This window comes from Cervus elaphus, chromosome 3, assembly GCF_910594005.1.
Source record: "Cervus elaphus chromosome 3, mCerEla1.1, whole genome shotgun sequence".
Classification (NCBI taxonomy): Eukaryota; Metazoa; Chordata; class Mammalia; order Artiodactyla; family Cervidae; genus Cervus; species Cervus elaphus.
The window spans coordinates 52,136,083-52,160,852 of NC_057817.1; the positions used below are offsets into that span (position 1 = coordinate 52,136,083).

General features: G+C 37.5%; 1 protein-coding gene across 6 annotated transcripts in view; it reads right to left on the reverse strand.

Annotated features, from left to right (window-relative positions):
- Window positions 1-24,770, reverse strand: part of LOC122684422 — a 438,645-nt gene that overhangs the window by 226,671 nt on the left and 187,204 nt on the right. For 5 of the 6 annotated variants that reach the window (XR_006338038.1, XM_043888555.1, XM_043888521.1 and 2 more), the window contains 3 exons: window positions 23,552-23,668; window positions 15,356-15,463; window positions 13,818-13,930 (listed from right to left, as the gene is read on the reverse strand). Coding sequence is in view for 5 of the 6 variants with exons in the window: in XM_043888555.1 (XP_043744490.1) it covers window positions 13,818-13,930; window positions 15,356-15,463; window positions 23,552-23,668 (338 nt within the window). In the remaining variant the exon portion in view is untranslated. Of the gene's footprint in view, window positions 1-11,195; window positions 11,357-13,817; window positions 13,931-15,355; window positions 15,464-23,551; window positions 23,669-24,770 lie in introns of those variants that run through there. The other variant, XM_043888531.1, reaches the window with a different exon arrangement.

Below are 24,770 nucleotides of genomic sequence, written 5' to 3' on the forward strand. Positions count from 1 at the left end.
GAAGGAAATTTTACATGTGATCATTTTTATTTTCTCTTTACAACTTACATGAAATGGGCATACTGGTTTCTCCCCAGTAAATGCAACCTGCTCAGTTCAGTTCAGTCGCTCAGTTGTGTCTGACTCTGTGACTCCAGGAACTGCAGCACGCCAGGCCTCACTGTCCATCACCACATCTGGGAGTTTACTCAAACTCAAGTCCATTGAGTTGGTGATGCCATCCAACCATCTCATCCTCTGTCGTCCCCTTCTCCTCCCACCTTCAATCTTTCCCAGGATCAGGGTCTTTTCAAATGAGCCAGTTCTTCACACCTGGCCAAAGTATTGAAGTTTCAGCTTCAACATCAGTCCTTCCAAAGAATATTCAGGACCGAGTTCCTTTAGGTTGGACTGGTTGGCTCTCCTTGCAGTCCAAGGGACTCTCAAGAGTCTTCTCCAACACCACAGTTCAAAAGCATCAATTCTTCAGCACTCTGCTTTCTTTATAGTCTAACTCTCACATCCATACATGAATACTGGAAAACCCATAGACTTGACTAGACAGACCTTTGTTGGCAAAGAAATGTCTCTGCTTTTTAATATGCTGTCTAGGTTGGTCAAGGCTGTATATTGTCACCCTGCTTATTTAACTTATATGCAGAGTACATCAAGAGAAACGCTGGGCTGGATGAAGCACAAGCTGGAATCAAGATTGCCAGGAGAAATATGAATAACCTCAGATATGCAGATGACACTACCCTTATGGCAGAAAGTGAAGAAGAACTAAAGAGCCTCTTGATGAAAGTGAAAGAGGAGAATGAAAAAATTGGCTTAAAGCTCAACATTCAGAAAACTAAGATCATGGCATCTGGTCCCATCACTTCATGGCAAATAGATGGGGGAACAGTGGAAAGAGTGACAGAGTTTATTTTTTGGGGTTCGAAAATCACTGCAGATGGTGATTGCAGCCATGAAATTAAAAGACGCTTGCTCCTTGGAAGAAAAGTTATGACCAACTTGGACAGCATATTAAAAAGCAACCTGCTCATCCACTCTCAATCCACCACCCCAGTCCCCAGTCCACTCTCTCCGTACACCAAGATCTCTGCCCCAAAAAGTCCACTAAATGGACTGAAATAATAGTCTATTACTAGGCACTATAAGGCAGGACTTCCTTTCCCCTTATCTTGGAAATGAGCAAAGTAAATGATGATGAAGAAACAATACTTTCAAACTCAGTTCGTAAGTCACTTCTGTAAAAATTTGTCCTGCTCTCATTTTATTCATGACTTTGGTAATATATATTAGATCATGTGCTCTTCTGTTTGAAATTCTTCAAAAGCTTCCTGCTATAACCAAGAGAAAAGTCAAACTCTTAGGCCAATGTCTTCAATTTCATCTCCTTCTACTCTCCTCCCTTTCACTAATCTCCAGGCACACTGGCCTTTTGTCTGTACCTTAAATGTGCTGAGGTTTTTTTCTGTCTTAAGCCTCTGTCCCCATTATTGTATCTGCTTTGTACACACTAAGATTTTGTTTTGTTACCATTCAACTGGTAATCCAAAGAACCTTCACTTATAAATCTACCTATTGGGCAGCCCTCTAGTCACTATAATATTACCCTATTTTATATTTTTCATTAAACATACCAATACCTAAAGTGTTCTTAATTTTTTTAACTAGGTTATGTATTCAATTTCTCTTTTCCTTGACTAGAGGCAGCTCCTTAGGACAGGGACTATATTCCTGAGTAATGCCAATGATGAGAACAGTGTCTGACACAATAGCAAGAATCCAACACATTAGCCTTTAGCACATGTGGCTACAGAGCCCTTGAAATGTAGCTAATGTAACTGAATTTTTAAATTCATTTAATGTAATTAGTTTAAGTTTCAATAGCCAAATCTGACTAATAGCTAACATATTCAACAGTACAGTTCTAGATAATCAGTTCTAATGCTCCAAAACAAACTAGCTTCTACCAGAGATGGTGCTGGTAATACATAAAAATTTTTTTATTCTTTCAATATTTTTTCTTTCCCCATGACTGCATACCAACTGCTGTCCTTTTTGTAAGAAATTGTCAGCTCATAAATGTTACAATTTAATGAGAATTCATGCTAAACATTTTTGATTGTTGGTGGACATTTTAAAACAGACTTACTGCAATATAGAAGAACAGTCTACGTGACTGTGACCTCACTAGCAAATCACAAAATTAAAAAAGTATTTTAACACTTTATAAACTCAAAATGAAGAAAGTAAGTGCTACATGTGCTTTTAATAGAAATGAAGGGGAAAAAACAGTGATAAATGAGCAAACCTTAAGAGTTCAGATCTTGATATCTTGAAAGTGGGAGACTAGGATTTTAAATCCAATATTTGGCAGCAGAGCTTCATAAATCTCAGTCTGAAAAACCTTTCTAGTTTGTGGAATAAGCTTCAAGAGAGTTTACAGTTGGTATGGAGTCTTAAGGCTAAGTTAAAAAAAAAGTAAAAACAATAACAAAAATCCCTATCAGAAATCAAATTCCAAGCTCTCAACACAAATTAGTAAAGATTTTGAGTTATACAACTATGGGTCATGGGCACCACAAGTTCATGAATTCACATATGATCTCAGATTCGGGATTAGTCAAAACCTAAACTCCCGAAGAGAGATTTTTAATGGAGACTTAGAACGCATACACTATTGTTATGGTCCTTGTTATAGTAAACAGAGTCTCCTTCAGCTGTGTTAATCAGAAAAGGAATTATTTCAGAAGTATTAAGATAACTTAAAGAATTTCTGCAAGGGCCAGGAAGCCAAGGTTTGTTGTTACAAAGCCAAGCAAGAGGCATACGTCCTGGAGAAATGTACACCACGCCGCAGGAATGTTCCGGTGGACAGCCCACTGCAACCAATGCCCACTGCTTAGTCCCCATGTTGCTGGAGATTATGATGTAGACTTTGCATCAGGACTGCCACAGCTATGATTTCACACATTGTTACTTCAGATTGCCTCTCTAGTGTCCCTCAGGAGCTTCTCGATAAGGAGTCTAGCTTCTCTAGGGGAATATCAGGTCCAAAAATCTTAAAAATGTAGATTTTACCTTTTCAGACTGTCTAGTTAAAAAAAAGGAAGTCTAAAAGGAGTTACGAGTGGATACTGAATGAGCCAATATGAAAAATATGCCTCTTATGCCTGATCTCCCTAAATGTGAACTCTAGATTATGACTATATAGCATATGATTATACAATATGTTGTGATAATTATTGAATAATATCCTAAAAATTTGTCACTAAACTGTGAATTCCATTAGAACAGATAACTCTATGTATTGATTACTGTTCCTTATCACCTGAAAAAATACTCACAATACTTGTTAAGTGAATAAATCCTAAATAAATTACAAAACTCTAGAACACAAGAGACTACAACTCCTAATTTTAACACAAATAGGAAAAGGGGGGATTTATAATATAAATTTCATGATAGATTAAGGTAAATGTGACTTTTAGGGAACACCTACCATATTTATATACCTATAATTTATATTTCATGAGAAGTTGGTAATCCAAGGTATTTAGGTATAGAGACCCAATAGGCACAAATATTAAAGCATCTGAAAGCAAAAGGGACTAATATTATTTTTTAAGCTAACTAGGATTCTATGGAGTAAATAATATAGATTTAAATAATGTACATCATACATCATGACTAAGTGGGCTTTATCCCAGGGATGCAAGGATTTTTCAGTATTCACAAATCATTCAATGTGATACACCACATTAACAAATTGAAAGATAAAAACCATATGATTATCTCAATAGATGCAGAGAAAGCCTTTGACAAAATTCAACATCCATTTATGATAAAAATCCTCCAGAAAACAGGCATAGAAGGAACATACCTCAACCTAAAAAAAGCCATATATGATAAACACACAGCAAACATTATCCTCAATGCCACAGTGGTGAAAAATTGAAAGCATTTCCCCTAAAGTCAGGTACAAAACAAGGGTACCCCCTCTCACCACTACTATTCAACATAGTTTTGGAAGTTTTAGCCACAGCAATCAGAAAAAAAAAAGAAATAAAAGGAATCCAGACTGGAAAAGAAGAAGTAAAACTCTGTTGGCAGATGACATGATCCTCTACATAGAAAACCCTAAAGACACCACCAGAAAATTACTAGAGCTAATCAATGAATATAGTAAAGTTGCAGGATATAAAATTAACACACAGAAATCCCTTGCATTCCTATACACTAACAATGACAAAACAGAAATTAAGGAAACAATTCCATTCACCATTGCAACAAAAAGAATAAAATACTTAAGAATAAATCTACCTAAAGAAACAAAAGACCTATGTATAGAAAACTATAAAACACTGATGAAGGAAATCAAAGATGACACAAATAGATTGAGAAATATACCGTGCTCATGGATTGGAAGAATCTATATAGTGAAAATGAGTAGACTACCCAAAGCAATCATATAGATTCAATGCAATCCCTATCAAGCTACCAATGGTATTTTTCACAGAACAAGAACAAATACTTTCACAATTAGTATGGAAATACAGAAAACCTCGAATAAACAAAGCAATCTTGAGAAAGAAGAATGGAACTGGAGGAATCAACCCACCCAACTTCAGTCTCTACTACAAAGCCACAGTCATTAAGACAGTATGGTACTGGCACAAAGACAGAAATATAGATCAGTGGAACAAAATAGAAAGCCCAGAGATAAATCCATGGAGACCTATGGACACCTTATCTTTGACAAAAGAGGCAAGAATATACAATGGAGAAAAGACAATCTCTTTAACAAGTGGTTCTGGGGAAACTGGTCAACCACTTGTGAAAGAATGAAACTCAAACACTTTCTAACAGCATCAGTTCAGTCGCTCAGTTATGTCTGACTCTTTGCGACCCCATGAACTGCAGCACTCCAGGCCTCCCTGTCCATCACCAACTCCTGGAGTTTACCCAAACTCATGTCCATTGAGTCAGTGATGCCATCCAACCATCTCATCCTCTGTTGTCCCCTTCTCCTCCTGCCCTCAATCTTTACCAGCATTAGGGTCTTTTCAAACGAGTCAGCTCTCTACATCTGGTGGCCAAAGTATTGGAGTTTCAGCTTCAACATCAGTCCCTCCAATGAACACCCAGGACTGATCTCCTTTAGGATGGACTGGTTGGATCTCCTTGCAGTCCAAGGGACTCTCAAGAGTCTTCTCCAACACCACAGTTCAAAAGCATCAATTCTTCAGTGCTCAGCTTTCTTTATAGTCCAACTCTCACATCCATACATGACCACTGGAAAAACCATAGCCTAGACTAGACAGACCTTTGTTGGCAAAGTAATGTCTCTGCTTTTTAATACACTGTCTAGGTTGGTCATAACTTTCCTTCCAAAGAGTAAGCGTCTTTTAAGTTCGTGGCTGCAATCATTATCCACAGCGATTTTGGAGCCCAGAAAAATAAAGTCAGCCACTGTTTCCCCATCTATTTGGCACGAAGTGATGGGACTGGATGCCATGATCTTAGTTTTCTGAATGTTGAACTTTAAGCCAACTTTTTCATTCTCTTATTTCACCTTCATCAAGAGGCTCTTTAGTTCTTCTTTACTTTCTGCCATAAGGGTGGTGTCATCTGCATATCTGAGGTTATTCATATTTTTCCTGGCAATCTTGATTGCAGCTTGTGCTTCTTCCAGTCCAGCGTTTCTCATGATGTACTCTGAATATAAGTTAAATAAGCAGGGTGACAATATGCAGCCTTGACGTACTCCTTTTCCTATTTGGAACCAGTCTGTTGTTCCATGTCCAGTTCTAAATGTTGCTTCCTGACCTGCAAACAGGTTTCTCAAGAGGCAGGTCAGGTGGTCTGGTATGCCCATCTCTTTCAGAATTTTCCAGTTTATTGTGATTCACTCAGTTAAAGGCTTTGGCATAGTCAGTAAAGAAGAAATAGATGTTTTTTTGGAACTCTCTTGCTTTTTCAATGATCCAGTGGATGTTGGCAATTTGATCTCTGGTTCCTCTGCCTTTTCTAAAACCAGCTTGAACATCAGAATTTCATGGTTCATGTATTGCTGAAGCCTGGCTTGGAGAATTTTGAGCATTACTTTACTAGCGTGTGAGATGAGTGCAATTGTGCAGTAATTTGAGCATTCTTTGTCATTGCCTTTCTTTGGGATTGGAATGAAAACTGACCTTTTCCAGTCCTGTGGCCACTGCTGAGTTTTCCAATATTGCTGGCATATTGAGTGCAGCACTTTCACAGCATCATCTTTCAGGATTTGAAATAGCTCAGCTGGAATTCCATCACCTCCACTAGCTTTGTTCGTAGTGATGCTTCCTAAGGCTCACTTGACTTCACATTCCAGGATGTCTGACTCTAGGTGAGTGATCACACCATCATGATGATCTGGGTCGTGAAGATTTTTTTTGTACACTTCTTCTGTGTATTCTTGCCACCTCTTCCTAATATCTTCTGCTTCCGTTAGGTCCATACCATTTCTGTCCTTTATTGAGCCCATCTTTGCATGAAATGTTCCCTTGGTATCTCTAATTTTCTTGAAGAGATCTCTAGTCTTTCCCATTCTGTTGTTTTCCTCTATTTCTTTGCATTGATTGCTAAGGAAGGCTTTCTTGTCTCTCCTTGCTATTCTTTGGAACTCTGCATTCAAATGGAAATATCTTTCCTTCTCGCTTCCCTTATAACACCATACACAAAAATAAAATGTCTAAATGTAAGACCAAGAAACTATAAAACTCCTAGTGGAAAACATAGGCAAAACACTCTCTGACATAAATCACAGCAGGACCCACCTCCCAGAGTAATGGAAATAAAAGCAAAAATAAACAAATGGGACCTAATTAAACTTAAGAGCTTTTGCACAACTAAGGAAACTATAAGCAAGGTGAAAAGACATCCTGCAGAATCGGAGAAAATAATAGAAAATGAAGCAACTAACTAAGCATTAATCTCAAAAATACACAAGCAGCTCATGCAGCTGAATTCCAGAAAAATAAATGATCCAATCAAAAAATGGGCCAAAGAACTAAACAGACATTTCTCCAAAGAAGACAAACAGATGGCTAACAAACACTGGAGAAGATGCTCAACATCACTCATTATCAGAGAAATGCAAATTAAAACCACAGTGAGGCACCATCTCACGCCAGTCAGGATGGCTGCTATCTAAAAGTCTACAAGGAATAAATGCTGGAGCGGGTGTGGAGAAAAGGGAACCCTCTTACACTGTTGGTGGGAATGCAAACAAGTATAGCCACTATGGAGAACAGTGTGAAAATTCCTTAAAAAATTGGAAATAGAACTCCCATATGACACAGCAATTCCACTGCTGGGCATACACACCCAGGAAACCAGAATTGAAAGACACGTATACCCCAATGTTCATCACAGCACTGTTTACAATAGCCAGGACATGGAAGCAACCTAGATGTCCATCAGCAGATGAATGGATAAGAAAGCTGTGGTACATATACACAATATGGAATATTATTCAGCTATGAAGAAGAATGCATTTGAATCAGTTCTAATGAGGTGGATGAAACTGGAGCCTATTATACAGAGTGAAGTAAGTCAGAAAGAAAAACACCAATACAGTATATTAATACATATATATAGAATTTAGAAAGATGGCAATGATGACGCTATATGTGAGACAGCAAAAGAGATACAGATGTAAAGAACAGACTTTCGGACTTTGTGAGAAAAGAAAAGGGTGGGATGATTTGAAAGAATAGCATTGAAACATGTATATTATCATATGTGAAACAGATCGCCAGTCCAGGTCCGATGCATGAGACAGGGTGCTCAGGGCTGCTGCACTGGGATGACCCAGAGGGATGGGATGGGGAGGGAAGTGAAAGGGTGTTCAGGATGGGGAACACATGTATACTCATGGCTGACTCATGTCATTGTGTGCAAAACCACTACAATATTGTAAAGCAATTAGCCTCCAATTAAAACAAATAAATAAATTAAAAAAAAAAAGAAAATTAGGAAGGCTGACGGTGTGAAAGTGTCCCTGGTCATAGCATGGTGGCTGATTACATAGGCTGTAGGGGAACAGGTCAATTTTTCTGGCTTGCATCCTGATACTGCCACCTTTTGCCAATAACTCCTGTGGTAGTTGTGAAAATTAAATGAACTAATTTACAAATTAGCACACAGTAAGTGCTCAAAATGGGTATGATTGTGTTAGACAATCAAGTATTTACAAAGACTTTTTTTTTTTGGTAAGAACTTTTGCAGTTTGACCAATTCTAAATCTTATTATCATTTTCTCTGTGAGGACTTAAATTTCTCATCTGCAAACCTTCCCACTGTGTTGATTTTTCCTAAATCTCACTTGGCCAGCCCAGTTGGAAAGACATTACTGTATTTCTCAATAGGAGATGGTTGGCTTTCAAATATGGCATGTATTATATTTCTCAAGATCATTGGTATTTTATTATATCAAATCTACTACTTTCTATGATCTTAATATAGGGCAAACTGTCTAACTTTTCCAAATAGTCTCATCTTTGAAATGGGAACAATAGAATATCTATGACAGTTTTTGCACGAAATAAATATGAAAGTTACAGTGCATAACACAGAAGTACTCGATACATGTGGTTACCATAACTATTACTACCCTCATTGTACTTAGTCTTCTTAATCACATTCTTATTTACTTCTGATGTGACTGTGATGTCAGTCTTTAATCTGTGGAACTTTAAACAGAATATTCTGCAGTTGTTAATAAAATACTGATATATGCAAAAAAAAAAAAAAAGAGAATGTAATACAACAAGCTAAAGAAACAGCCATTTAAACCACAAGTTCTGACTTCATATCAATGAAAATCATTGACCATATTTAGACCAGAGTTTTCTTCTCAACTTTGACTACCTTTAATTACTAGAATCCAAGTTATAAATGTTTTTAGTCTTTTAATAACCTGAGCTTTCCATATTGTAGGATTAGACTGTCAAGAAAGTTAATCTTCTTTACATAGACAACATAAGAGGATATATAATTGTTCTATATTATTAGATAAAAAGTAAATGAAAAATTTTAAATGTATAAAACAGACTCCCAGTTCCCAATGTAAGGATCTTATAAGCTACCACTCTATCCAAAGAGTAAGTAAAAAGCTGAATATACTGAAAAATCAACAATCCTTCTAGGATCCATAAGAGAGGTGAGAATACAAGGCAAATTGTGAATTCACATGATCAGAAAGACATACAAGTGAGTATAGAAAGAAACTCACTGGAGCAGAGTCATGAGCTAAAATGACCACAGGAACCAGTACCAGGCTAGGAAAACCAGGTCTGTAATTGACAAATTGCTGAAGCACAGTTTGGACAACTCTGGGAGATAAGAGCTGCAGGGGGATCCAGTTGTGGGTGAGCACTCACAGTTTGGAGAGATTTACATCCAGGAGCTCAACCAAGTTTCCACAATATATTAGAGAAAATTCCCTCATGCTTCTGAAGGGAAAGGAAAGCAGCCACAGCATTCTGCTCTTTACAAGGAGTGACCTCAGGGGAAATTAATTAACCAGAGACTAACCTGCTGGGGGTTATCAGAGCCCTAAACACCTGGGAGAGAGGTATTATTCAACTCCAGCCCACTCTAGCCAGCCTCTTTCACTTAGAAGGGTATCCTTCTAGAAAAATTAAAAACACTTGTGAGGTTCACAGTCCAGCGGCATAGGCTCCCTGAAAGACAGACCCCCGTGGCCCCACCTCACAGCCACGTTACTAAAGGCCTATTTACAGCAGTTCCTTTTCCCTGGTACATCATGTCTGACTATTAAAAAATTTACAACACATACCAAAGAGCAAAACTCACAATTTGAATATATTGAGCAAGCATCAAAATCAGACAAGGTAAGGATGTTGGAATTATCAGGCCAGGAATTTAAAACAATTATGATTAAAATGCAAAGGACTCTAGTAGGTAAAATAGACAACATGCAAGAACAGATGGACAACATAAGCTGAGAAAAGGAAATCCTAAGAAAGACCAAAAAGAAATGCTAGAGGTTGAAAACAAAATGAAGAATGCCTTTGTTGGGTTTACTCAAGTGAACTGGAGTGAAAGTTATTCAGTCGTGTCCAACTCTTTGCGACCTCATGGACTATACAGGCCATGAAATTCTCCAGGCCAGAATACTGGAGTGAGTAACCATTTCCTTCTCCAGGGGATCCTCCCAACCCAGGGATCAAACCCAGGTCTCCCACATTGCAGGCGGATTCTTTACCCGTTGAGTTACAAGGGTTGGGTTTACTAGTAAACAAGATACAGCTGGGGAAAGACTCAACTTGAAGGCCCTTCGGTAGAAACCTCCAAAACAGAAAAGCAAAGAGAAGAAAGGACTGAAAATCACAGAACTTAGGATCCAATGGCTGTGGGGGCAATTTAAAGAGGTGTGACTTAAATTTAATGAGTATACCAGATGGAGAAAGAAGAGAATAGAAAAAATATTTGAAAAAATAATGGCTGGTAATTTCCCCCAAGTTAAGGTCAGATACCAAACTATGGATCCAGGAATTTCCAAGAACAACAAACGGAATAAATGGGAAAAAAAAAAAAAAAAAAAAAAAAAACCTACACCTAGGCATATCATTTTCAAATTACAAAAAAAAAATTGAAAATAAAGAAAATTTCTTAAAAGAAGCCAGAGGAGGGTGAAAACATATTACCTATACAGCAACAAAGGTAAGAGTTACATCCAGATTCTTTTCAGGAACCATGCAAAAAAGAAGAGAATGTAGTCAAATATTTAAAGTGTGGAGAGAAAAAAACTACCAACTAAAATTCTTTACTCAATGAAGCTATTCTCCAAATAACTTCAATGTGAAAGAGAAATACTTTCTCAGACAAACAAAAGTTGAGAAAATGTGTTGCCAGTAGACCTGCCTTGCAAAAAATTTAAAGTTCTTTAGAGAGAAGAAATTATTATGTCAGAAACTCAATCTACATAAAGAAAGCAAGAGCATCAAAGAAGGATTAAGTGAAAATTAGGTCAAGCTTTTATTTTTCTTATTCTTAATTCATCTAACAGATAACAGTTTTTTCAAAATAATAGTTACAATGGATTCGATAATCAATGCTTATGAATATATCATACATCTACATACACATCTATGCATATGTATGCTTATATATTAGTGAAATAAATGGCAACAGTGACACAGGGATAAGAAGGAGGAATTAGGAATATTTTGTTATAAGGTACTCACACTGTCAGTGAAGTTGTATTGCAGTATTTAAAAGTAGACTTGTATTCATTGTAAATGTGTACTGTAAACTCTAGAATAACCACTAAAATATTAAAGAACAGAATATAACTGATGAGCTAAAAAAAAGAGAAAATGGAATCAATTAAAATGACAAAGGCAGAAAAAGAGTAGAAGATGAAATAAGGACAAAAAGGGCAACAAATAAAACATAGCAACAAATATGGTAGATATTCATCCAAATGTAACAATAATCATTTTGAATGTCAGTGGTCTACATGTGCCAGTCAAAAGACCGAGATTGCCAGGATGGATCAAGAGACTTGACCCAACTGTATGTTGTCACAAGAAACTCACTTTAAATTTTGTTGTTCAGTTGCTAAGTCATGTCCAACTCTTTGCGATCCCATGAACTGTAGCACACCAGCGTTCCCTGTCCTTCACTATCACACTCATGTCCATTGAGTATATGGTGCCATCCAACCATTTCATCTTCTACCACCCCCTTCTCCTCTTGCCCTCAATCTTTCCCAGCATCAGGGTCTTTTCAAGTGAGTTGGTTCTTCACGTCAAGTGGTCAAAGTATTGGAGCTTCAGCTTCAGCATCAGTCCTTCCAATGAATATTCAGGGTTGGTTTCCTTTAGGATTGAGTAGTTTAATCTACTTGCTGTCCAAGGGACCCTCAAGAGTCTTCTCAAGAACCTCAGTTTGAAAGCATCAATTCTAGAACCATAAAAATTAAAAGTAAGTGGCTGGAGAAAACCTACCATGCTGACATTGATCAAAATAAAGCAAGAGTAGCTATATTAATTATAGACAAGCAGGCTTTGAAGCAAGGAAAACTATCAGAGGTAAAGAGGAGCATATCAATATTCACCTAGTTTTTTCTCCTGTAGCTCTCTATTCTGTTACACCCATCTACTTGTCTATTATTTTCCTAATAGCGCAGTGTCTTGATTACTGTAGGGCTTTCCTGATATGCAGAGTACATCATGAGAAATGCTGGGATGGAGGAAGCGCAAGCTGGAATCAAGATTGCTGGGAGAAATATCAATAACCTCAGATATGCAGATGATACCACCCTTATGACAGAAAGTGAAGAAGAACTAAAGAGCCTCTTGATGAAAGTGAAAGAAGAGAGTGAAAAAGTTGGCTTAAAGTTCAACATTCAGAAAACTAAGATCATGGCATTTGGTCCCATCACTTCATGGCAAATAGATGGGGAAACAGTGGAAACAGTGGCTGACTTTATTTTTCTGGGCTCCAAAATCAATGCAGATGGTGATTGCAGCCATGAAATTAAAAGACGCTTGCTCCTTGGAAGGAAAGTTATGACCAATTTAGACAGCATATTAAAAAGCAGAGACATTATTTTGCCTACAAAGGTCCGTCTTGTCAAGGCTATAGTTTTTCCAGTGGTCATGTATGGATGTGAGAGTTGGACTACAAAGAAAGCTGAGTGCAGAAGAATTGATGCTTTTGAACTGTGGTGTTGGAGAAGACTCTTGAGAGTCCCTTGGACTGCAAGGAGATCAAACCAGTCCATTCTAAAGGAGATTAGTCCTGGGTGTTCATTGGAGGGGCTGATGTTGAAGCTGAAACTCCAATACTTTGGCCACTGGATGTGGAGAGCTGACTCATTTGAAAAGACCGTGATGCTGGGAGGGATTGAGGGCAGGAGGAGAAGGGGACGACAGGGGATGAGATGGTTGGATGGCATCACCGACACAATGACATGGGTTTGGGTGGACTCCAGGAGTTGATGATGGACAGGGAGGCCTGGCGTGCTGCGGTTCATGGGGTCACAAAGAGTCAGACACGACTGAGCGACTGAACTGAACTGAACTGAACTCCCTGCTAGCTCAGCTGGTAAAGAATCCACCTGCAATGCAGGAGACCCCCATTCAGTTCCTGGATCAGAAAGATCCGCTGGAGAAGGGACAGGCTACCCACACCAGTATTCTTGAGCTTCCCTTGTGGCTCAGCTGGTAAAGAATCTGCCTGCAATGTGGGAGACCTGGGTTTGACCCCTGGGTTGGGAAGATCCCCTAGAGAAGGGAAAAGCTACCCACTCTAGTATTCTTGCCTGGAGAATCCCATGGACTGTATAGTCCATGGGTCACAAAGGGTAGAACATGACTGAATGACTTTCATTTCATTTCACTTGACTACTGTAGCTTTATACTAAGTCTTGAAGATGGATAGTATAGGGTTACTCCTTCAACTTTATATTGCTTCTTCAACGCTGTGTTGGCTATCCTTGGTCTTTTATCTCTCCACATAAACTTCAAAATCAAATTGTCAATATAAACAAAATAACTTGCTGGGATTTTGACTGGGACTGCATTCAGTCAATACAGCAACTTCGGAAGAACTGACACCTTAACACTATTGAGTCTTCCTATCCATGGACATGGAATCTCTCCATTTATTTAGTTCTTTTAAAATTTTCTCTACCAGAGGTCTGTACTTTACCTCATATAGATCTTGTAAATATTTCGTTAGATTTATACCTAAGTATAAATACTTTCACTTTTGAAGGTAATTTGGCAGTTTCTATAAAACTAACATACTCTTACCATACAATCCAGCAATCAGGCTCCTTGGTGTTTACCCAGAGAAGTTGAAAACTGTATCCACACAAAGTCTGCACACAGATGTCTATAGCATCTTGGTTCAGGATTGCCAAAACCTGGAAGCAACCAAGATATCTGTCAGTAGGTAAATGAATAAATAAACCTGCACATTCAGATGATGGAGCATTATACATTGCTAAGAAGAAAGGAACTGTGGAGTCATGAAAAGACATAGAGGGAAAAAATACTAAGTGGAAGAAGCCAATCTGAAAAGGCTGCCTACGGTATGCTTTCAATTATATTACATTTTGGAAAAGGCAAAATATGGGGACCATAAAAAGAAAGTTGCGTCAAGGGAAGGAGAGTGGGATGAATAGATGGAGCACAGAGAAACTTTAGGGCAGTAAAAATAATCTATATGATATTATAATTATGGATACATAGCATTATACACTTGTCCTAACCTATGAAATGTATAACACCAAGAACGAACCCTAATGTAAACTGTGGACTTTAGTTTATTGTAATTTGTAAATGTAGATTCATAAGTAGTAACAAATGTACCACTCCCCGTGTAAGTGATGTTGATAACAGGGGAGTTATGCCCACATATGTGTGCTTAGGAGGGGCAGGTTAAACAAGAAATTCTTGTACCTTTCCCATAATTTTGCAGTGAATCTTAAAACTGCTCTAAATTTTTAAAAAATTCTTTAAACATAAGGTATAAGAAAACAAGAGGAATCTTTATTTCTAAATATTTAGATGGAAATTCTAGGGTAATGTCCATTCAGTGTTTATTTACAATAAAAGCATTTAAGCAAATTTATGTAATTATTATTAGGGAAATGAGACATTCTTTGACATTTTTCCTTTCACATTTACTTTGAATCTGCCTTTCGTAAGAATCCATTTTTTGTTCATATTCTCCTCCTATCCCACATCCAGTAGGTGGCACTCTTTCTTCTGCACTGAGAACTAAGTAAGCGCGGATGAATGAATGAAAGCAAACTCCAGCACCCTAAAATGCATTTTCAGCTAAATGGCAAAGTGAATCTGAGTTTGCAAACCCAGCAGATATTTTAAACTGAAAGCTAAAGCACCTTTGTTGTTGACAATGATCTAGGTCACTGGGACACCCGGGACATGGAATAAGTGGGTTGTCTGATCTGTCAGGAAATTATTGCGGGGCTCTGCGGTGCTTCAATGCCTCAGGCCACAGGACACATTTGTAGCTGATCTGGGAGTAAGTTCAAGAATCAAGATGACACCAAAGTATAAATTTTTTCATCAAATCTCTATTGAAGTCATAAGAAAATGTGATATAAGCTTTTCATCTTTTTTTTTTATTTTTAATGTCATAGGGATTTGATAATAAGAACAACAATGGTAAATATGTAATATAAAGAAATAAAAAGCAACAAAGATTAACTGCCACATATTGCCTCTTGAAGTGTTTAAAGCACATTTATCTCATACTGAGAGATGATATTCAATTTTTCAAAGTATTAGCAAGTAACGTTAATAATACTTGAAATACTTACATTTTGTTCTATTCTTCCAATCTGAAAGAAGCCAACATTCCACTCTTCTCCTTTCTCAATATTTTCTTTGTTTATGCCTACTTCAGCCTGGCTGGGTTTTAGTTCATCCTTTGGAAGAAGAGATGTATATTTATTTCTACCTTTGTAAGGGTTACGTTTTCTTTTTTCCTTAACACCCCAGTTTTCATATTTGTTTCATTGTGTCTATCTCATTCCTAAAACATTCTTTCTGGAATAAGATAAGGTAAAAATCAATAAATCAACCATTGGGGATAGACCGCCTACCAGACTTTAATTCCCAACACATTGATCACACAAATCCTTGTCTTCGTGTAGTTAGTTTTTTATTATCATTCACTAGACCATGACTGTGAGTGCCCCCAGGCAAGAGACATGTTTTATTCATCTTTATTCTTTCTGCAAGGCCTAGCACAAGACTAACACATGGTAGGAATTCATGCAACGTTTACTTAATGGTTGAGCAAAACAATAAATTAATTAAATCAAATTCATTTTTCTTTAAGTTCATGCCACATAGACCTTCTAACATTATTCTCATTACATATAGAATTTATTTGCATACATCAGTGATGACATTCCTAGTGTTTGTTTTATTAATTCTCAAATTTTCCAGTATAACAAGACCTTATGTTTTTAAATTTTTTTATAGCCCAACCCTACAACATTTTTAAAAATCCACCAAGTATATGTATGCTTCCTATTCAATTTATGATGCCTCATGTTCTCTCTGTTCATATACCGGCCCCAAGTGGTTGCCAGAAGAAGAAAGTAGACAAAGTAAACAGGAATCTAGTCTATTGCATATATAAATAGCCATACTCTGGAGGACATTCCATGATTCCAGACCAAGTTCCCAAATTATGCAGTAAGTTAGAAGTTCAGATAAAACTTTTGTTAATACAAAACTGAATTTTTAAAGCTGCTTTCTAAATGGCCATAGAAAATCAGTATTATTACGAGTTTGAGAACCAACTACCTTTCTGATATTGCATTTCTAAGTTTTCACAGAGAAATAGAATTAATCCGTCTGCTTTAACCTTAAAATTGCCTTTCCGTAAGTTTAAGTGAAGTCACTCAGTTGTGTCCAACTCTTTGCAACCCCATGGACTGTAGTCTGCCAAGCTCCTCCGTCCATGAGATTTTCCAGGCAAGATACTGAGGTGGGTTGCCATTTCCTTCTCCAGGGGGTCTTCCCGACCCAGGGATAGAACTTGGGTCTCTCCCATTGCAGCAGAGACTCTTTCCTGTCCGTCTTGCCACATGGTAATTGAGTAGCTCAGACAGAAAATAAACCAATTGTGAAAGTATGGCTTCATTTTCTAATATTCACAATCTTTCACAAATATTGTTATTATAAAGTGCAGCACATTGAAAATCTAATTTACAGTGTGGTTTGCATTTTAGGGTTTTAATTATAATAGGTAGAAATAGACTTCAATCTTTTTTTAAGCCAGTGTGACCCAAACTGAGGCAAAAGACAGCAGAAGCAATCCCAACTATTATGATACTGCCACATGGGTTAGATTTTAAAACTCAACCTAGAGCTATTTCAAGTACAAAGGTGTGTTTATAGAAAACTGTAACACAAAATGTTACTTTTTGGTAGCTAAGGCAAGTCTCAATACTATCACAGACACTTTTTCTGGGACTTTCCTCCATAATCAACCCTCACAGCTAGTTTACATGCAGCCCCCAGCAACCTGTCTGGTCACTTTTCCAGACATGATGACATCTTCACCAACCTCCTTATCAGTATCATAACAATAGCTATATATTTTGCAGTAACTGTATTCATTACTTAGAGCACAATTAAAGGGGTAATTGGGAGATTTCATTACTTATATTTTACTTTGATTAAATACTTGGAGATCGGCTGAACAATAATTTAAATAATAGAAAAGATCTGAAACTATGCCAGTCAAACCTGTGAATTGTTCCTATTGTTTATTCTAACTGATTGCTTTTGCTTGTGGAGAATTCCCACTTCCAGCATAAGAATAAAGATGATGCTAAGAAATATTAGTTCAATATCTTTTGCCCAGTTTTATAGAAAATATTGGCTGGAAATATATATTTTTTACCCACTTCTGCATAAATGATCTGATAAGAAAATGTTTTCATATTGAGGAAAATAAATTTAAGAGTGTTGGTTAAGAGATGAGGCTTAAATAATTTATCTTTATTCTTTATATAATCCAACTAATATAAAAGTAAATGTATTTTTAAAAGAGTATAAATCCAGAAGGACAAGGAAAATGAGATCATATGTAACAGGAGAAGGTGATAACATTTGTCAGCAATCTTTTGTCAATGAGAAAGTGATGCTTTAGTGGGATGGAGGGAACTTAGAAAACTTAAGCCCATGAGAGGCAGACCTCATTTTATTAGGCTTCCCTTTATTGCACTTGGCAGATATTGTGGGTGTTCTTTCAACTGAATGTGGCAACCCTTAGTGGTCCAGTGGTCAGGGCTCCCTGCCGCCACTGCAAGGGGCGTGGTCTTGATCTCTAGTTGGGGAACTAAGATCGTGCATGCCATTCAAATAAAAAATTAAAAAATACAATAAATAAATGAATATGGTATCTCACTTAACATCATAACCTTGTGAAATACACACCATAAAAAAAAGAAACAGAAGAAAATGGATTTAACATTATTCTGAAAATATTAATCCAAACTAGGTTAATTCCATCATACTTCAGGTACATAACTGCCTTTTTTGTTGAACTTCAGTTTTAAAAGCCCATAAACCACATATTAGTTCTGTTGCGTCTTAAGAAATAATATATATATAATCATAACTTCCTTTCAGTTTCTAATATACTAAGTGTTGGTTATTGTGTTTAAAAATACAATAAAGAAAAATATTCTTCTTTTCTTAAACAACTTTAAACACCATTAGCTCCATTTTCTGGGTTTTTATATGTGATACAATATGAGTAAAATAGAATAATTTCCAAATAATTATTGAATAATTGAATAGTATGATGTAATTTTCAGGAAATGATTCATTGTCAATTTATCTAAACTGAGGTCTCCTTGTTCTTTCTATCCTCTTTTAAATACTTTCTGCTTTTGAGTAACTATTTCAAGCTAGTGTTATAAAAAAGATCTATTTTACACCACTTAATTTTAATTTCAACTTTATTTTCATTTTTTACTTTTATTTTAAATAATTCATTGTTAGTAGTTTGGAGGGAAATATCAGGTGTGAGATATTCATATAAGCTATCGGCCAAAATGAAGCTTTTGGATTATCTATGAATTCAGCCATCCATCCTTTCTTTCTCTGCAGTCTTTTCCTTTTTTTTTTTCATCCTCATGGCTCCCAAATTGGGAATTTACTATAATAGGTATTGATGTTTATACAGCATCTTCCATCCTTATAAGAGTATGAGGATATATTTTCTCTTTATAGAGATGGATTGAATTCATCTTTTTGAATTATCAAGCAAAGGCTATTCCAAAACCATAGGCTCTTTGCAGACTTCTTACAATAACCCTTATTATTCATAGAATCACAAGCCTCAAAAACCAGGAGAACTCACATTGACCCTGTTATTACCACTAGATAGAAACAGTGGTCTTTTGCACTGAAGTACTCCCCCCAAAGAAACCATCATAAAACAAAGAAATATACACAGTTTACCTAACAGATTTAGCCTGAGTATGCAAAAGAAGGGAAGATTCTAATTTCCTGTGGGTAGAAGAATAAATTGGTCTCAGGAAATTTGGTAACATGTATAATACCCAAATTATATACATAACATATTATACTGCTGCTTATAAAAGCAAAAAATGGAAACAAAATGTTTATTTAAACAGTTATAAGTAAACTGTAATACATATAAGCAATGGAATAATATGTTATAATTAAAATTAAAAGGCAGATCTATATTCACTCTTGTGAAAGGACATTCACAATATATTGATAAATAAAGATGTCAAGAAAGATGGGATTTTATTCTGAAAATATATATACCAAAATCTTAGCATTGATATACTGGGTATTGATAGTTCATGTAATTTTAGTTTTATCTAACTTTTTTAAAATTTATGCCTAAAAAAATAAAAAATAAAATAAAATTGATGCCTAAAAGTATCATTTTTCATTTTAATAATTTAACAAAGAAAAATTATATGCTATAAAAATGAAATTTCTTAGTGAAATTTCAAGTTCTCATGAAGTTCTGATAATTGTGATACATCTCATAAAGCCATGCTAATAACAAAGCAAAATCATATGCTTTTTAAAAATTGCTAATGATTTTACAACCATTTTAACAAATAATGCTGATATATTTATTTGTCAGTGAAAGCAAAAATCCCATTGATATGATCTTATCCTTTGTTATTGAAAAGCTTACAGGTGCAGTGATTAAATACAGGAGCACAGAGAGAATTCCCTGAATTATTTTTTCCATCCTACTTCTTAAAGACAACAAACCTCTAGTTCCCACCATTTAGAGTATACCACATTTATTGCCTTGTTTTACTAGCTGACTTCTCATGGACATGAACAGGTTTATAATAACCTTAAATTGAGCTCCTTAAAATCTGAATCCTATTTAGCTGCAGTATCATGCTATTTAAATGACTTTGAAGCTTTCATTGTATAAATACCAAAAATAAAAATGGATTACAGTTATTCTTGGATATTTGAAGAGCTGCCAGAAACTAAAGGAAGCCAACTATGTCTGGACCGTTTTGAGACCCGTGACTTTTGGTCTTTTGTTTGTTTGTAGGTTAAGTTGAGAACATAATGAAACCGATGGACCTTCTTCCCAGAAAAGTGTTCTTAGGCACATTTAAAAATTATTTTTATATACAATATCAAGTGTTCACAGAGTTCCCCAAAGCACATGTTTTTAATGGATAGATTAGAATTAGTGGGTGAAACGAGAAGAGAAGCTGAATTCATTTCTTTATTAGAAGAAGTTCCTAACAAAGTAGAAGCTTCCAACAATGTTCATTGCTTCATTAGGTACTCAGTAAGGATGGCTAAGTGTATTTGGGAATCACATTGACTGAAATAGCATAGAAGGAATTCCAACCTCCAAACTGAAGTTTGGCAAGATGATCCCAGGCAGTAGTTTAATTCTAACATTTTATTATGAGATTTAAATAAGGTTAGTGTATTTAATCCAATAGATAGGCTTTAAGAACATGACATGACTCAGCTGGCAAAGAATTAGCCTGCAATGCAGGAGACACGGGAGATGCAATTTTGATCCCTGGGTCGGGAAGATCCCCTGGAAAAGACAATGGCTACCCAATTCAATATTCTTGCCTGGAAATTCCCATGGGCAGACGAGCCTGGTGGGCTACAGTCCATGGGGTTGCAAACAGTCAGACACGACTGAGCATGATGCACAAGAACATAAAAGGACTTAACATATGTCCAGCTGCACTGCTTTCTGCCACTCTTCATTTTCTCATCACTAGGGCAGTACAAGTGTTTGGTATTGTCTCTCTTGGTCCTTCTTAGGATTTCTGTTTCAAAATGGTCGTCTGACCATAAGCGTATATCTCTTTTCATCCCTGCTGCTGCTGCTGCTGCTGCTGAGTCGCTTCAGTCATGTCCGACCCTGTGCGACCCCATAGACGGCAGCCCACCAGGCTTCCCCGTCCCTGGGATTCTCCAGGCAAGAACACTGGAGTGGGTTGCCGTTTCCTTTTCCAATGCATGAGTGTGAAAAGTGAGAGTGAAGTCGCTCAGTCGTGTCCGACTCTTAGCGACCCCATGGACTGCAGCCTACCAGGCTCCTCCGTCCATGGGATTTTCCAGGCAAGAATACTGGAGTGGCAATTCCAGAAAAATAAATGACCCAATCAAAAAATGGGCCAGAGAACTAAACAGACATTTCTCCAAAGAAGACATACAGATGGCTAACAAACACATGAAAAGGTGCTCAACATCACTCATTATTAGAGAAATGCACATCAAAACCACAATGAGGTACCATTACACACCAGTCAGGATGGCTGCTATCCAAAAGTCTACAAGCAATAAATGCTGGAGAGGGTGTGGAGAAAAGGGAACCCTCTTACACTGTTGGTGGGAATGCAAACTAGTACAGCCACTATGGAAAACAGTGTGGAGATTCCTTAAAAAACTGGAAATAGAACTGCCATATGACGCAGCAATCCCACTTCTGGGCATACACACTGAGGAAACCAGATCTGAAAGAGACACGTGCACCCCAATGTTCATCGCAGCACTGTTTATAATAGCCAGGACATGGAAGCAACCTAGATGCCCATCAGCAGATGAATGGATAAGGAAGCTGTGGTACATATACACCATGGAATATTACTCAGCCGTTAAAAAGAATTCATTTGAACCAGTCCTAATGAGATGGATGAAACTGGAGCCCCTTATACAGAGTGAAGTAAGCCAGAAAGATAAAGAACATTACAGCATACTAACACATATATATGGAATTTAGAAAGATGGTAACGATAACCCTATATGCAAAACAGAAAAAGAGACACAGAAATACAGAACAGACTTTTGGACTCTGTGGGAGAATGTGAGGGTGGGATGTTTCAAAAGAACAGCATGTATACTATCTATGGTGAAACAGATCACCAGCCCAGGTGGGATGCATGAGACAAGTGCTCGGGCCTGGTGCACTGGGAAGACCCAGAGGAATCGGGTGGAGAGGGAGGTGGGAGGGGGGATCGGGATGGGGAATAAGTGTAAATCTATGGCTGATTCATATCAATGTATGACAAAACCCACTGAAATGTTGTGAAGTAATTAGCCTCCAACTAATAAAAAAATTAAAAAAAAAAAAAAAGAATACTGGAGTGGGGTGCCATTGCCTTCTCCGCTTTTCATCCCTACAACCTCCTAAATTGATAGCTTAGAAAATAAAGAGGTATACACTTCACAGCTCTGAAGAAATAGACGAAGATGCCATCAACAGACAAAACACTCATGTATTTTAGAAGATGACAAAAGGGAAAAGGATGAGGAATGGCAGAAGCTATAGACTGGGATGAGTGGAAAGATCTCTGTAGGCAACAGGATTAAGAAGAGATTTAACTTGCTCCAGGAGACTCTGAAATGATGTTGACCCAGAGACCCTGAGGTGAGCAGACAGTAGAAGTCTCCCACAACCACTTGTCATACCTGTTGCCAGACTCAGCAGTGGACAGAAAGCACATTTCATCTCTCTAAAAAAATGGCATCATACATCTCTGGATCATAAGCACATTTTAAATGTAAAACTATAGAATAAAACTCTCCTTATTCTGGCATTTGGAGGCTTTTCTACTTTAATGGTTACTCACATCCACTCGTGTAATATGAAGTCCGCTGAACTTTTTATACACACAGACCTTCCTATTTTACTCCCTTCTTAAATGTGAGCTTAAAACCAGTCTTCAACACAGATTGGAAGATATATGCAACATGACAGAGGAAAATCAGTAGAAATACATAATTTGTATACCATGATGATGAGAGTTTGTTTAAAATCAAGTATTGTTTTCAGAGAGACTAAATAAGATATAATACACTGAAAACAAGATTCGTATGTTGTGAAAAAAATCCATGAACAACAACAACAAAAAATCCATGAACAAAAATTAGCTTCTAGAAATTAAAAAAAGTTGGAAGAATTCATTAATTGAAAGATGAAAGAATATTTTAAAAAATCTAGGATATATAGAAAGGTAGAAGGTCCTAGTTAGACTCTATAACACCTGACTAAAATATAATTGCCCCAAAGAACAAAAGGGTAAAAATTGTAAAGTACAAGGCAAGTTTAACAATTATTTTTTAATTAAAAAAAAAAAAAGTTCACAGCTAAAGTCCCCAGTGCTCAGGAATTATGCTAGACATTGGTAAGCACCTGAATAAGGCTGTTTCCTTTGTAAAGTAAAAACACAAATGAAGTTGTGATCAACTCTATTCTGGAGTTTTTAGAAGTCACCGAGTAACATATATGAAGAGTACTAGGTCTAATATGTCTGAGAATTCAGTATTAGAGGAAGTAAAATTGAGCAGAAAGAGAGAGCAGCACACGCAAGTTTCTGGTGTGAACAAATGAAAACTCCCTGCCGCTCTGTGGCGATCACGACACTATGAATGAGCACCAGCTCGTCAGAACACACACAGCAATCCACCAGGACCGCCACCGGCTCTACACAGCTGGCAGGACTCACCTGGCCGATGCCACTCCCGCTGGTACGGACAAGGGAGGCTGAGTTCCTTGGTTTAATTATTTCCAGTTTCAGCTGTTTGGTGTCCAAACCACAGTCTTTAAAATGAGCAAATATGATCTGGGGAAAATAAAAGAAGGAATGCTAGATTGAAAAAGATAACAAAACAGATGAGGTAGCTTTGCTTTTTAAGGAATACAGTCTTATAAAGTGAGAAGACCAAATATTCTTTTAAAGAAAGAACATAAATGCCTACATGGTAATCTCTAATCTCTTTCATTGGTCTATAAATAGCCACCCTTTCTCCTCTAGAATCTATCCTCTATCTACCTATCTATGTGTGTATATACCTGTAAGTCCTCAATTTTAAACTCAAGAAAAGGCTTTGTATATTTTTACTCATAGGCTAAAAAATAACTGACTTTATTTTAAGGCAATGGATGCCTGATTTAGGGCTTCCCAAGCAGACTGGTGGCAAAGAACCCCCCTGCCAATGCAGGAGACATAAGAGATGCAGGTTCGATCCCTGGGTTGGGAAGATCCCCTGGAGGAGGAGATGACAACCCACAGCGGTATTCTTGCCCAGAGAACTCCATGGACAGAGGAGCCTGGTGGGCTACAGTCCATAGTGTAGCAAAGAGTCCACAGCGTCGCAAAGAGTCGGACACGAATGAGCATCTTAGCATGCACCATGCATGCCTGATGTACCTTTCAGGGGAGGTTTTGATAATAGGGTTGCAGGGTTTCATGGACACCAGAGGAGGCAAAAGAAGAGGGCTAGAAAAGGTGCTATAAGCAAAGATTTATTAAAAGTCCACCATGACTCCGGTACTATACTCGACCCTGGAGATTCAGAGAGGAATTACTAAACTGATAAATAAGAGCCGTGAGAGTGGTAGGGCTTCCCTGACGGCTCGGATGGTAACGAACCCGCCCTCAGTGCAGGAGACCTGGGGCCGATCCCTGGGGTGGGAGGATCCCCTGGAGGAGGGCATGGCAACCCACTCCAGTATTCTTGCCTAGAGAATCCCCATGGACAGAGGAGCCTGGCGGGCTACAGTCCACGGGGTCACAAAGAGTCGGATATAACCGAGCGACTAAGCACAGCACAGTTGATTGTCTATTTGGGGGGTGGGGTGCTTCCCTGGTAGCTCGGTCAGTAAAGAATCTGCTTGCAGTGCAGGTGACCAAGGTTTAATCCCGGTGTCAGGAAGCTGCCCTT